The 14,284-nt window shown below is 45.4% G+C and overlaps 1 protein-coding gene across 1 annotated transcript in view; it reads right to left on the bottom strand.

Annotated features, from left to right (window-relative positions):
- The window catches only part of LOC144688320 (uncharacterized), a 62,269-nt gene that overhangs the window by 32,104 nt on the left and 15,881 nt on the right, over positions 1–14,284 (bottom strand). The window contains exon 2 of the mRNA XM_078554750.1: positions 1,903–2,831. Within this exon, the coding sequence (XP_078410876.1) occupies positions 1,903–2,815 (913 nt within the window). The 5' untranslated portion in view covers positions 2,816–2,831. The remainder of the gene's footprint in view (positions 1–1,902; positions 2,832–14,284) is intronic.

Here is a 14,284-nt window from a genome sequence, read left to right as displayed (position 1 = left end):
AGTGCTACGGAGCTGAAAAATGGGTGCAATGAAGCCAATTTTGGAGAGGGGTGCAATGTCTCACACCCATTCAGCGCTAAGTGTGCCTCCACCCTCATATCCCCATATTGACATAACCGCCTACTTGGGCAGCCATGTTGCCCACCTGAAACTGGCGCTAAGCCCTTTTCATTAACAAAGGAGAAACCCTGCACCAAATTGTTGAACAATGAATGGAGCAGGTTCTGGACCTGGTTCATTCAACACGCTTCAGAGTTTGCTGTGTCATAAAGCAGCAGCTGCCACCAAAAAGCATGTTTTAAAAACACTTTAGAACGGTTGTCTTCACTATTTTTCAAGTAAGAGCCACTTCAGCAAAAAAACCTGCAGTGCGAGAGCCACATCGACCACTAAGTTATCATTGCTTACTACTCCAGTAACTCACTTGGGTCAAAAAAATACACAGCACCAATGGTTGAATACTCTGCTAGCTCTATGGTGGTTGCTATGATAATACAATGGTTACTATACAACATACATATTTGGATATACTTATTGGCGCACATTGTACCATGTGGTCAATGTGACATGTAAAGAAGGCTGACGTTTGATAGGTCCAGTGCACATTTTTTAATGTTAAAACAAAATAGGGAGGAATATAATGCTGGGTTGGACTCTGGCTCAGCGCGACCCTCTGAGGATAAGGTCGTTACTGAAAATGGATGGATGGAGCCGGGGACCTGCACTTAGTGCCGATGGGAGTCGGCACAGGATCGAGGGCCTTGCAATAGAACCATAGAACCATAGAAAAGTTACAGCACAGAAGGAGGCCATTCGGCCCATCTTGTCCATGCCAGCCCGAGGACACCCAGGTGCCAATGAAGAACACTGCCTTAGAACATCCTTCTGCAAATACCTTACGGTGATTGAAAATAGATTGACTTCACTCTGCCCTCCTCTGTATGTGGTTGTATGTGCAAAGAAATTGCTGCAAAAATTATTAGTGGAGAAATTTATGTTGAGCCAATTGGGAGGCATATCTGACCCTAAAGATCGTTGTGCTGACTATTATGGGATTGCATGTTGCATCAAGGCAACCTTGCATGGGTGCACCCCTTTCTGTTTCGGTTGAGGTGCAGAAACAATCAGACTCGGCTAAGACACTCTATCAATGGATGAAGAGCCTGTAAATGCTCAGGCCTTGATGTTAATCTCACTTCCGCCCCCACCCCTCCCACCATGATGGATGGAGGACGGTCAGTGGGAATGTGGTTAAAAGATGACTCACCGAGGAGAGGCAGGGTTCTTATTAATATATTTAAATTGGGCTGCTGCAATGCAATTAGAAATTACCTGGTGCTGCATGGGCCCCTGGGGGGGAGGCCACGGCAGGGAAGTAGAAGTAGGAAGTGTTGGCTTCCCAAGGTGAGTGACACTTCTAGTGTGCCTGGTGGGCCTGGAGGAATAGGAGTTCCCACCTAGGCCCCTCAAGGAAACATTCAGCCTTCCCTGGCACTTATCTTTAGCTCTCCTCCCCTACACTCAGCCATCCCTATCACAGGACTCCCTCCCCCACGGTTCTCCCAATCGTGGGCCTTCTCTTGGCTCTCCTAATCGCTGGCCTTACCAGCTGTCGAGTGGGAGTCAAACCCACAAGATGCGAATGAGGGCCTGCCGCTAAGATCCTGAGGGCCTCTGCACCCCTGGTCTTGTCAGATTCTTCAGCTGATGTTGATCCTCCCCCACACCCTCCCTGTAAATATCGGGGGCCTGGGCACCCACATAAGAAATGGCCACTGATGAGATACCAGAACCCAGTTAACTGTATTCCAGAATAAGTTAGTGCCTTTAGCAGAGAAGGACAATGGAGAAAAATCAGCAACTGTTTCTCAACCCAAACTATCACAAATGATAAATCCTTACCAAATAAAACTGGAGTGATTGCGATTATGTTGCAGCGCAGTGTAAATGTCATTCGACTAGTTAGGTCTGGACAGAGTGGTGGATCAAAAGGCACAAACAAATAGAGACCGTAGAGGATCCAAGGTATAAAAATCAGAGCAACGAAGACGGATGATATCGCTTTCAGGTGCGAGGCAGTGCAGCACTGGCAGCAGGGGCAGCCTTTCTTGTTTCCCTTTACCCCGCCTGTCGTCACCTCCCTATGTGAGGATTCAGCTGCCGCATTGCGCTCAGAGTCACTGGAAATCAGTTCAATGGTCTCGGTGTCCGGCGATGGGCCTAGTAGCGGCTGCACTTCCGAAGCCTGACTGGTGAATTTGTGCGCCTTCTCCAATGTTCCTAAGTTCTCTTCTGTCACCTTGGCGATGAAATTCTGGGAGGGAAAGATTCTTGCTTCGCTGGGCGACGAGGGCTCCGAGAAAGACACCTTCTCATCAGTTAGAAACAAAGTTTCTCTGGTGATGACAAGAGACACGTTGTCTGGCTGCTTGTTCTGGGTTTCTGTGCATGGAAGTGTGTGATTTTTTACCATCTCTGCATTAATCATAGTGAAACTCCCATCGTTCTGCGTACTCTGGTGTTTCATGAGCTTCTGTTGGGCTTCACTGTACTGGAGCCTTTTGGCTTTCGGAAGTGATTCAGTTAAGTGCCCAAGATTTTCATCAGACAGAGAGTGAAGTTCTTCCACTGATGATTCTGGGCTATCTGAGATAGGTGCCAAGGTAATCTGGGTGTCCAGGTCTAAGAATGGAGAGAAGGACAATCGGCTCGGATCAATGTCTTGTAGCTGGTTAATGATGTCAGTGATTGATTCCTTCACGCTGTCAAACTCCTTCAATTCATGACTATTGGCTGGTTGTCTCTGTGTAGTCATTGTTGGGAGTTAACCCCTGAAAAGATATGACACTTTTGAATGACAACATCAAAGGAAAAAAAAGCCAAACAAAATTTCTACTTTATATTTAACAAGTACTTGGGCTACATTATAGAGTTTGTTTACTATTCACCTGTGATTAACACAGAGTTGACCACCATGGTGTAAACCATTGTTTCACAAGACAGAAGGCTGCTAAGAGGAACTATTTGCTTTTCAGACCCAAGGTGGAATTCAAATTCAACTGATCATCTAGAGCGTTGAAAGGATTGGCAGAAACTTAAGTTCAAGTTACATCAGTAACTGAGCCTTACATAGTTACATAGGCCTGAATTTTACCTTCAGCTTGCGGGCACGTACCCGACATGCCCGAATGCAATATGATGCGTGATGACATTGGGCGTGCGTCTGGAGGTCACCGCGCACTCGCACGATATTTCGTTCGGCGGGTGCGTGCCGGAGCTGACTGCGCGCCGCCGATAATTGAGAGGCCTATTAAGGCCATTAAGGGCATAATTGACTTGAAATTTACGCTGCCCGTCCAACCTTATGGTTGGCGGGCGGGCGAAAAGGGATTTTTTTTTTGGAAACCTCATCCGTGAGCGGGATGAGGTTTCCTGAAGCTATTACAATTAAATCAAAACTTTCTTTTGAAATTAAAAACATGTCCCATCTCATGTGACACAGTCACACGAGGGGACATGTTTCACTGAATTTTTATTGTATTTATTCATTTTTTCAAAAAGCGCTTAAATCTCCCTGAGGCAGCCCATGCCAGGTCCGGCTCTCCCTCCTCCCCCCACCTGCACAGGTAGCGCTCAATGCTCCCACTTGCGATCCATGCAGAGTGGGCCTTAATTGGCCCGCCCATGTGAAATTGTGGTGCGGAGCTGAGCGCGGGCGGTGACTGGCTGCCCGATTGCCCCCGCCCGCTTGCGCCGAACCTGCCGGACACGGGAAAAATTCAGGCCATAGAACTTATAGCACAGAAACAGGCCACTTGACTCAACTAGTCCATGCCAGTTGTTTATGTTCCACATGAATGTCCTTCCACTTACTTAAGCTAATCCCAACAACGTATCCTTTCATTCTTTTCTCCCTCATGTGTTTATCTAGCTTCCCCTTAAATAAATCTATACTACTCGCCTTCAGCTACTCATTGTGTAACAAGCACCATATTCTAACCACTCTTTGTGGGGGGCTGTGGGGGGTAAATAAGTTTCTCCTAAATTCCTTATTGAATTCATAAATGACTAATGTAAATTTATGGTGCCTAGTTCTGCTCTCCTCTGTAAGTGGAATTTTCTTCTCTACATCTATCCTATCAAACCAAACCCATTATCTTAAAGATCTCTATCACCTTTCAGTTTTCTCTTTTCTATGGAAAAGAACCCAGCCTATTCAATCTCCGCTGATAAGTATAACTTGGTTCTGGTATCATTTTAGTAAATATTTTTTTGCACCTTCTCCAGTACCTCTATATCTCATTATAATATGGAGAGCAGAACTGTGCACAGTACCTCTAATCTCATTATAATACGGAGAGCAGAACTGTGCACAGTACCTCTAATCTCATTATAATATGGAGAGCAGAACTGTGCACAATACTGCAAGGCTTGGATTTTCACCAAGTCAGGCCGAATCAGGAGGCATTTAAAAATGGAGGCAGGACTCGATTTCAGGATTCTGGCCCCTGTTCCTGTTTCCAGCAATTTTTGCCAATTCGGGTTAAGGGTGCTGGTAGTCAGCTTGCACATAGCATTCCTGCCTTTGCTGGCTCCAAAGCAGGGGTGGGCAGTTCAAACTCCATCCCCACAATTTTGGTGAAGCCGAACCCCTTCTGTAAGTAGGCATTGTTCACTGCTTCTCAGAGGACCTGTGAATTGAGGGGGAATTGTTGGGTAGGGGGAACCTCACTTCCAAGTCAGCAAACAAAAAGAAATCAGACACTCAACATTTCCATTGAAATACAGTGGCCCTCTCATCTTCCTATAAAGCTGTCAGTGAATTACAGACATTGATAGTGATCATGTCAGAAGCTTTTATCCATTTCAGGTCTCTTAATCTTGTGTAAATAAACACACAGGCAGTGAAAAAAAAAAACTATTCGAAGGAGCAGGTTATTACAGGATAATAGAGATGTCAACCAATCAAAATTTTCCCTCTGCTCTGCAGCAATATAAACATTGCTTGCTGAGATTCAAGTGGCTTAGCTAGGCATTCATAATGAGACCATCTGGCAACTTTATCAACAAAAGCAGGTTGAACAGATGTGGATAAAAGCTTCTGACATTGACTCTATGATTGGTTGTAGTTGACTGACACTTTTAAGAAGTTATAAGATGGGCCATTTTTTAAAGCATCTTTGCAAAGCCTCTGCTTATTGTGTCCATTTCAAGATCATTTCAAAGAATTGCCAGACTAGCCAACGGCTTCTTTGTTCTGTTCATAGTGGATGCTGGGTGAGTGGGTATGGAGGATGCATGAGGCATGGAAGGAGGATGGGGAATATGAGGGTGCATGGTAGATATGGGGCATGAAAGGAACATGAAGATATGAGGGGACATGGAATGAGCATAGGGGTATGATGGGGTATGGGGGCAGGAAGGGTTATGAAGGGGCATGTGGGATGGGTGGGGTGGTGATGGTTTGAGGGCCGGACAGTCACCATTACATCCCAGCAAGCTTGCCCGCCTTGCCATCTGCCCATCTCAGTCGCCAGCTCACATCTGCTTCTGGGAGGGCCCATTTTGATTCTATCCCACCTCCAACTCCCTGAAACAAAATACGGTGGGTGAGCCCTCCTGACTGAAACACTCCTGGCTCCCAATATCCATCTCCTTCACAAAAATCCAGCCCCAAATGTTTTCTAACCAAGTTCTATATAAGTTCTGCTTTTCTATCCCTCTGGAAATGAACCCTAGCTCTTTACTTGCTTTGTTTGTGACCTTATACATGCCTGTCACAATTTTGTCCAGCTTCACCTCCTTCCACTTCCTGCCACACACTTCTAGTTTGAGAAAACTATGTAATCAGACCTGAAGAAAATCATTAATAAGAATATTTTCCATATTAGGAACTTTTTTGTTCAAAGGGTTTTCATTCATTCAGAAGTAGACTATCTTGTGCCATGTCCCTAAGACATGAAAGAGATCATAAACTGTTTAAATAAGACCTTACTTTTTGCTTATTTTACAAGTGGACTTTGCTGATCCAAAAGGTAGCTGCTACAGGTCACATGATTCACAAGTTGGCTACAGTTGCTGGAAATTTCCAACAGCAGTTACAAGACAAAAGCTCGACCCTCATCCTTGTGGGATCTCACACCTCTCATTGCGAGGACACATTACAATCAATGAAAACAAGGACCAGCAGGCAATCTGTCTCCCTGCCTGGTCCTAAAACAAAGGGCGAGTCATTGAAACTTGTCATACCTGCAGTGGCACTAATAGCCACCATCTAACTCCCAAGGTGAACACTGCATTTTGACCAGAGACTGCTTGTTGCAGCCACAGGCTCATTAATGGACAACATCACATGGCCTAAGATTCTGGCCTTCAGAAAGTTTTAATATTACATTTCTAGGCACGCAATTCAGTCTGCTGTTTAACCTCCAGCCTATAAACATCAAAGCAGGACTCCAGGCTGCATCAAGTCTAAGCCCCCTTGAAGCCTATTTCTCTGGAAGATTCCTGCTGGGCAGACCAAATCTGTGTGTACCAACCTCATCTTGCTGCATCACCATCAACTTTAAACAAATTCTGCAACTCCTGCTTCAGCGAGCTGAACCCGTCTGAACTTTAACTCCTCGTGAAGGAATTCTCACTGGACTCTGACAATCACATGAACTGATATCAATATCTGTGGTTCTTTTTCTTTTATGTTATTCATAGCTGTAAAACTTCCTACATCCTTTCTTCTTATCGTGTGCTTGTGTGTGTGTGTATGAAGTTGCGACCATCCCCCGGGTTTAAATGTACGAATAAACAATACTTCTGATTTAACTCTAAAAAGAGTTTGCTGTGAGTCACTTTAAAAATTGACCTCACAAACTGAGGGTTGGGGGGGAAACACGCCACAGCCTAATTAAAAAATTAAAACGCCTCTGCTTACGCACAGATTGCAAAAAAGTAAAGGAGCTCAGGTTTGCCTCTCTCTCCCATGTCCATAACGATTGACTAAGAAGAATTTGTACATTTAATTTTCAGAGTACGTATAAAAAATGTTGACACTGAGATGTATACCAGTCATGGTGTACCAAGTTGTTGCCTTTTGGAAGCAGTGTCATTTATTATGAGTACTCTTGGAAAAAAAATGGCAACACCCTCAGCACTTTTAGACAGGAACCAGAAGAAAATTGACAGCAAGCAATCTTTGGAGAGACCTTCTGAAATGTGAGCTCTTCCCGCACTCTGATTTCTATATTTTAATCACTTTAAAATATTCTACTCCCATCACTTACATTCTAGCATGTAGCTGGGAGCTGTAATAAAGAACACAGCCACTGCTTCCAGGTGTGCATTTCTGCACACTAGCTCTCTCTGTATTCTTATACTGGGCAGAAGAAACATACTTCTTAAAGACTTGCTATAAAAATGTCAACTTCAGGCAAATGTCAGGAGCACGATTCATGATCGAGAAGAATTGCTGGAGCTGCATGTTTCCCATGTGTGCAGTTTCTTTTCACTGCCTCTGTAGCTTTTGGAATCAGGAGAGATCTTTTATATTTTACAGTGCATGGCCTGTGGTCAAATTGCAGGACCGGTCTGACCTTGCCATAGTGCTAAATGCAGTCAGCAAGGTCTGTACTATTCCGCAGACTGTCATTTGTACTTTGCTCACCAGGAAAGAAATTGTTCAGATACTCAAAATCCCTCCCTCTGACAACTGTATTTTTAATATAAAGGCAAAATGCTGCGGATGCTGGAACTCTGAAACAAAGACAAAAAGTGCTGGAAAAGCTCAGCAGGTCTGACAGCATCTGTGGAGAGAAAGACAGAGTTAACGTTTCAAGTCCGTATGACTCTTCTTCAGAGCTAAAGGGAAGTAGTAATGTGAAATATCTACTGTTTAAGTGGGGGGGAGCAGAACAGGTGAAGCTGGGTACAAGGCCAGCGATAGGTGGAGGCAAAGGAGAGATTGCGAAAGATGTCATAAACAAAAGGTCAAAGGGTTGTTAATAGTGGTGGTACTGGTTAAAGGAGGTGCTAATGGTGACATCGAGTGGAAAGCAGAATGTGATAATGGCCGGACCCGGGTAAGCACTCTGGAGAGTGACAGATGGCCCTAGCGGAGGTGAGGTGGGTGGAGGGGACGGTGGTTGGAAAAAAGATCCAAAAGGTTAAAAACTGGGGATAAAACAATGAATAAAAATGGAAATAAATTTAAAAAATATATATTTAATAATGAAAATAAGTTGGGAAAAATAAATAAAAATAAAAATGAATAAGAAAAAAGGGGGGTATCAAAAAGGAGTGGGGATGGAGGAGAGAGTTCATGGTCTGAAGTTGTTGAACTCAATATTCAGTCTGGAAGGCAGTAAAGTGCCTAGTCGGAAGACGAGGTGCTGTTCCTCCAGTTTGCGTTGAGCTTCACTGGAACATTGCAGCAGGCCAAGGACGGACATGTGGGCATGAGAGTAGGCTGGAGTGTTGAAATGGCAAACGACAGGGAGGTCTGGGTCATGCTTGCGGACAGACCGAAGGTGTTCCGCAAAGCGGTCACCCAGTCTGTGTTTGGTCTCTCCAATGTAGAAGAGACCGCATTGGGAGCAGCGAATGCAGTAGACTAAATTGAAGGAGGTGCAAGTGAAATGCTACTTCACTTGAAAGGAGAACTGTATTTTTAATGCCAGGAGGTTATGGGTGTGAATGTCCAATTTCTCAAAATATTAAAACAGATGTAGTAAGCTTGTTAACTGACTATAAGACTATCTGAGTGTCTTTAAATGCAACTTGACCCCACGTTAGAACCGTAGGATGGAATTGTCCCAGATTTGCACTAAGTGTGGTAGCGGGTGTGAAAAAAAGACGTTTTACTCGCTGGCCCCAATTGTGGGTTTTCGCACTGTATCGTCCGCTTCCTGCCTCATTAATTATGCAGCCACAGGAAACTTGTCTTCTCTCTAGTGGGCAGCCTCCGATTTGCCTGCCTTGCTGTTACCTCACCGCTTCCTCCTGTCAGGCATCATACTTAAACTGCAGCCGCGTGCACACTCCTCAATACTGCTCTGGCGAAGACGTAGCCCCAAAAGCCAGGAAGAGTGCAGCCCCTCGATTCAGTGATGCACCCCTGGGATGCCTTTTGGACGCCGTGGAGACTCGACATGATGTCCTCTACCCCCTATCTGGCCGCAGGAGGCCCATCAGTCTCACCACTCCGGCTTGGGAGGCGGTGGCAGAGGTGGTCAGTTCCAACGCTGCGCTCGAGAGATTGGCCATCCAGTGCAGGAAAAGGATGAATGATCTCATCCGTGCCGCCAGGGTGAGTCAACCATCTCATCAATCTCAACTCACACACTCACAAGCCCTGGCATTCACTGGCATCTCACTCACTGCCAGCTCAAGGGACATCACCACTCCCTCTCTCACACACACCCTCACATCTTCATCTGGCCTCATCTCCTCTGGAGACTGTTTTCTCAGCCCTCACCCTCTTGAGGCCGCTTGCACATATTAACATGTGCCCCCACACACACCCTGGGCTACCCCACCTTCCTCAGTACAGCCCTCCTCCTGCAGCCTCTTCCCTTGCCTGAAACCACTTCTCCCCCATCCCCAAGCAAGCCCTAGCCCTCCAGCCATTGAAATGCCGCAGCCATTGAGAAGCCAGCCCACCTTGCAGCTGGCCTGGTAGGTAGAGATCTGCCCATCAGACCCCTTAAAAGTGATGTGGTGCTGCCTGTGAAGCCTGGCGCTGATGAATGCGAGTGCTGCCTGAAGCAAGGTAGGCAAACAAACCTCGAAGTCCCGAGCAAAGTGCAGCTTGGCAGGTGCATGTCGCTTATGTAGAATTGTGAAAACAATGTGCGCGGATGATCCAATGTTGGCAGGGGGGGGATGATTCCGGTGAGCCGGGCTTATAATGCTGAAGTATTGAAATTAGGTTCCCGATGTGTGGCAGCGGGAAACGCGGCCCGTCATTGGTGGGTGGAGCGGACGATTGCAAACTGGTTTCATGACGGTGTAAATCCACTTTTTGGCCTTCTCACCATATTGCCCGCTGAAGCCCGCCGCCAAATGGACCAGAAGATTCCGCCCACAGACTCACATAGTCGTGCAGTGCAGGAGAAGGCCATTGGTCCATCGAGGCTCTGCTGACTCTTTCGAAGAGCATTCCAATCATTTTTTTGGGCATGATGGGGGCCCTGCCATGGATGTCTCATCCTTCCCAATTATTTTGGTGACACAGTTTCATGTGGTGGGGGCCACATTTAAAAGTAGGCATAGATACCTTTTAAACAGTTAGATAAAAGCAAAATACTGCGGATGCTGGAAACCTGAAACAAAAATAAAAATAGCTGGAAAAACTCAGCATCTGCGGAGAGGAATACAGTTAACGATTCGAGTCTGATGAAGAGTCGTACGGACTCAAAACGTTAACTGTGTTCCTCTCCGCAGACGCTGTCAGACCTGCTGAGTTTTTCCAGCTATTTTTATTTTTGTTTACCTTTAGACAGTGTCCTTTAGCAGTGACAGTTGGGACTCAGATAGACCTTTTCTCTCCTTTCCTTCCCTTTTGTTTGAGATAAACCCGACAGCTACTTTGACTTGAATAAACTAAGTTATCACAGAGCAAGTGATTCCCACTTAGCCTGTGAGGTTCAATGGGAAAGTACACAGTGAGCCATGGCGAAAGTCGGTGAAACTGCCTTTCTATTCATTGTTGACTCATTTGCCGTTGTACATTTTCTTTAATTCCTGCTGATTAAATCGTATTTTTTTTGGAGGGGAGAGAAAGGTCAGTCTGTGTAGGAAGTTGCGACCCCAAAAGAGTTCCGGTCAAGATGTTTGCAGCTCGGTAATGGTTGTTTGGTTTCCTGAGTCAGGTTTTGAGAGGTTGTGACATGGTTATAACTGCTGGGTGTCAAACAAACAAAGAAACCTTTGTGAGCGTCCCAGACAGATGAGGTTGTCCTCTTGCATTCCTGCTCTCCCTGCAAGCCAGGAAACAACTGCTGCTCCAGCCTGAATTACTTCATGGGGCTGAATTTTTCTCTCATTGGGCGGGCCTGACCCGAACGAGAGTAAAATAGTGTGCGACGACGTTGGGCGAGCGTCCCGACGTCATCGCGCACTCTCGCGCTATTTCGCTCGGCGGGCGCGCGCAAGAGACAGCAGCGGGCCTGCTGACAATTAGGCGGCCTATTAAGGCCCTTAATCAATGAATTGAGTCAAATTTTTCGCTGCCCGCCCAACAGCTCGGTTGGTGGGCGGGTTAATAGGCGAAGCGGCCTTTGCATTTTTGGCAAAACCTCATCCAGGGGCAGGATGAGGTTTCGACCAGTGATTAAAAAAAAATAAAAACTTTTGAAACTCATATTTAACGTGTCCCTGCTCACGTGACAGAATCACATTATGTTTTCATTATTTTTAATATCTTTATTTTTATTGTCAGAAATCTTCAGCTCCCTGGGGCATCTTCTGTGCCTCAGGGAACTCTGGCTCCGTGCACCCTTGCGCATGCGCGAACTTGCGCGCTGGCCCACCTCCCGCCCTCACCCCAGCAGCACTGAGCGCATTTCACGCCAGCTGGCTGTTCATTGGCCAGCCAGCGTGAAATTGATGTCTGGGCCTGATCGCGGGCGATGGTCAGCTTCACGACCGCTCCCGGGCCCGCCCGACAAGGTCAGGATCCTGACCATGGTGTGGGGAGTAACATATTAGCATGGATAGAGGATTGATTAGCTAACGGGAAACAGAGTCAGGATAAATGGGTTATATTCGGGTTGGCAAGATGTAAAGAGTGGAATGCCACTGGGATCAGTGCTGGGGACTCAAATATTTACCAATGACTTGGATGGAGGGACTGAATATATGGTTGATAAATTTGCTGATGGCACAAAGGAAGGCAGGAGAGTAGGTTGTGAAGAGGACATAAGGGGTCTCCGAAGATAGGTTAAGTAGGTGGGCAAAAGCTTAGATGGAGTGTAGGGCTGTATTTTACATGCCCCTGCCGGGTGTGTTTTGGGTCGGGGGGGACACCTAAAGTAGGGAGGTAGGCATGTGTTAAAATTGGCAGCCTGCCCACCATATTCAAATAAGTAGCCAAAGGTCAATTAGGCTTGTTATCAAACCAATTGACCCTGATAATACGCTGCCCACGCCATAAAATGTTTGGTTTGGGCAACTGGGCAGCAACGGGCACCCGATTTTAAAAAAAAGTTCTTCTCTCCAAGGATATTGAGGCAATATTGAACAAGGCACTGGCCAAAATTGTTCAGTCTTCCTTAGACTCAGGGGTGGTGTCAGAGGATTGGAGAATTGCAAACATTAGACAAAAGAGGGCGTAATAAGCCCAGCAACTACAAGCCAGTCAGTTTAACTTCAGCGTTGGTGAAACTTCTGGAAACAATAATTCGGCACAAAATGAATAGTCACATGGACAAATGCAGGTTAATTAAAGAAAGCCAGCTCAGATTTGTTAAGGGAAAATCATGTTTAACTAAGTTGCTGGAGTTTTTTGAAGAGGTGACGGAGAGGGTTGGTGAAGGAAATGCAGTTGATGTGATACATATGGACCTCCAAATGGCATTTGATACAGTGCCACACAACAGACTTGTGAGCAAAATTGTGAGCTCATGGAATAAAAGGGACAGTAGCAACATGGATACAATATTGGTTGAGTGATAGGAAACAGAGAGTTGTGGTTAATGGATGTTTATTGGGCTGGAGGGAGGTTTGTGGTGGAGTTCCCCAGGGATCAGTGTTAGGACCCTTGTTCTTCCTAATATGTATTAATGATCTTATTGAAACATACAGGACCCTGAGGGGACTTGACAGGGGTGGATGCTGAGAGGATGTTTCCCCTTGTGAGAGAGACTACAGCTAGAGGACAAAATTTAAAAATAAGGGGTCTCCCACTTAAGGCAAGGATGAGAAAAATTCTTTCCTCTGTGGGTCATTATTCCAGAAAGCATTGGAGGCTGGATCACTGAATATTTTTAAGGCAGAGTTAGATAAATTCTTGACTGATGAGGGGGTCAAAGGGTAAAGGGGGTAGACAGGAAAGTAGAGGCCACAATCAGACCAGCCATGATCTTATCAAATGGCAGAGCAAGCTTCAGGGACTGAATAGCCAACTCCTGCTCCTAGTTCATATATATGTCCGTATGTAGCCTTACAAATCCTTTCCCTAACTCTCTCGGGGATGCTGCTTTATCCCAATATTTAGCATCAATACTGAAAACTCAGTAAATCTAGTTTACCACACACAGCAGACTTGAAACCCCAACCTTTTACAAAACATTACCTTTTATCAGAAGATCCTTGGAGCTAAGTTAACTCAAATAACCTTTATTGAACAATGGATGCTGTAGCAAAGGCACACCACATCGTCAGGACCTCAGCGTCAAACCCTAAGAACTCGTTTGTTCTTTATATTGTTGAGACTGTAGCTAATTATTTCCCCCCCACTGAACTGAACTTCTTGTCAAAACACTATGCCACCAGCTTGCCATTAATAACTTCTTGTATAAAACCGCCAAGACCTCTGTGTTTTAACATTGGGTTCCAAAATCATAAATATTTACAGGTTGAAGGAGGCCAGTTGGCCCACTGTGTCTCTGCTGGCTCTTTGGAAGAACTATCCAATTAGTTCCACTCCCATCCGTTTTCCTCATAGCTCTTCAATGTTTTTCTTTTTCTAGGACTTAACGATTGTTTCAGTAGATTAACCTCATGTCAGAGTCAGTGCCTACCTACAGCAGCGCTGTTCGATAGAGAACTATATGTAATTTTTACACTGAATATATATATATATATATATAGGACATTAAAGCCATATGCATTGTACAGCACAGGTGCGCCAAGATGATGTAGGAAGGAGAAAGTAGGCTTTTGAGGACAGATGGGAGATTGGGACTATTTGCACTGAAGTAGAGAAGATTAAGTGGAGATTTAATGGACGTTTTTCACTTGGGAAGTGAGAAGAGGTCATACATTTCAAATTGGCATTGAGTGAGGAGAGAGGTAGGAGAAATTTCTTTCTTGGAGATGGAATGCTTTGCTACAGGGAGTTGTTGTGGCGGAGGCTATTACATCTAAGGGAAAATAGGATAAATATTTGAAGCTGAGGCAGTTACAGGACTATGAGGCGAGACCGGCGGTCAGATTAATTTTGCTTCAATCTAGAAAAGAGTTACGCAACAGACAACATGAGTCAAATGGTTCCTTCTGTGTGTAAACTATGGTTTTAAGAGACCCAGTAGCAGCTGTGACTATTTGAGTTACAGATTCCAGAGCTTGGAAC

The sequence above is a fragment of the Cetorhinus maximus genome, chromosome 13 (genome assembly GCF_964194155.1).
Source record: "Cetorhinus maximus chromosome 13, sCetMax3.hap1.1, whole genome shotgun sequence".
Classification (NCBI taxonomy): Eukaryota; Metazoa; Chordata; class Chondrichthyes; order Lamniformes; family Cetorhinidae; genus Cetorhinus; species Cetorhinus maximus.
This window is presented reverse-complemented; position numbering and strand designations above follow the sequence as displayed.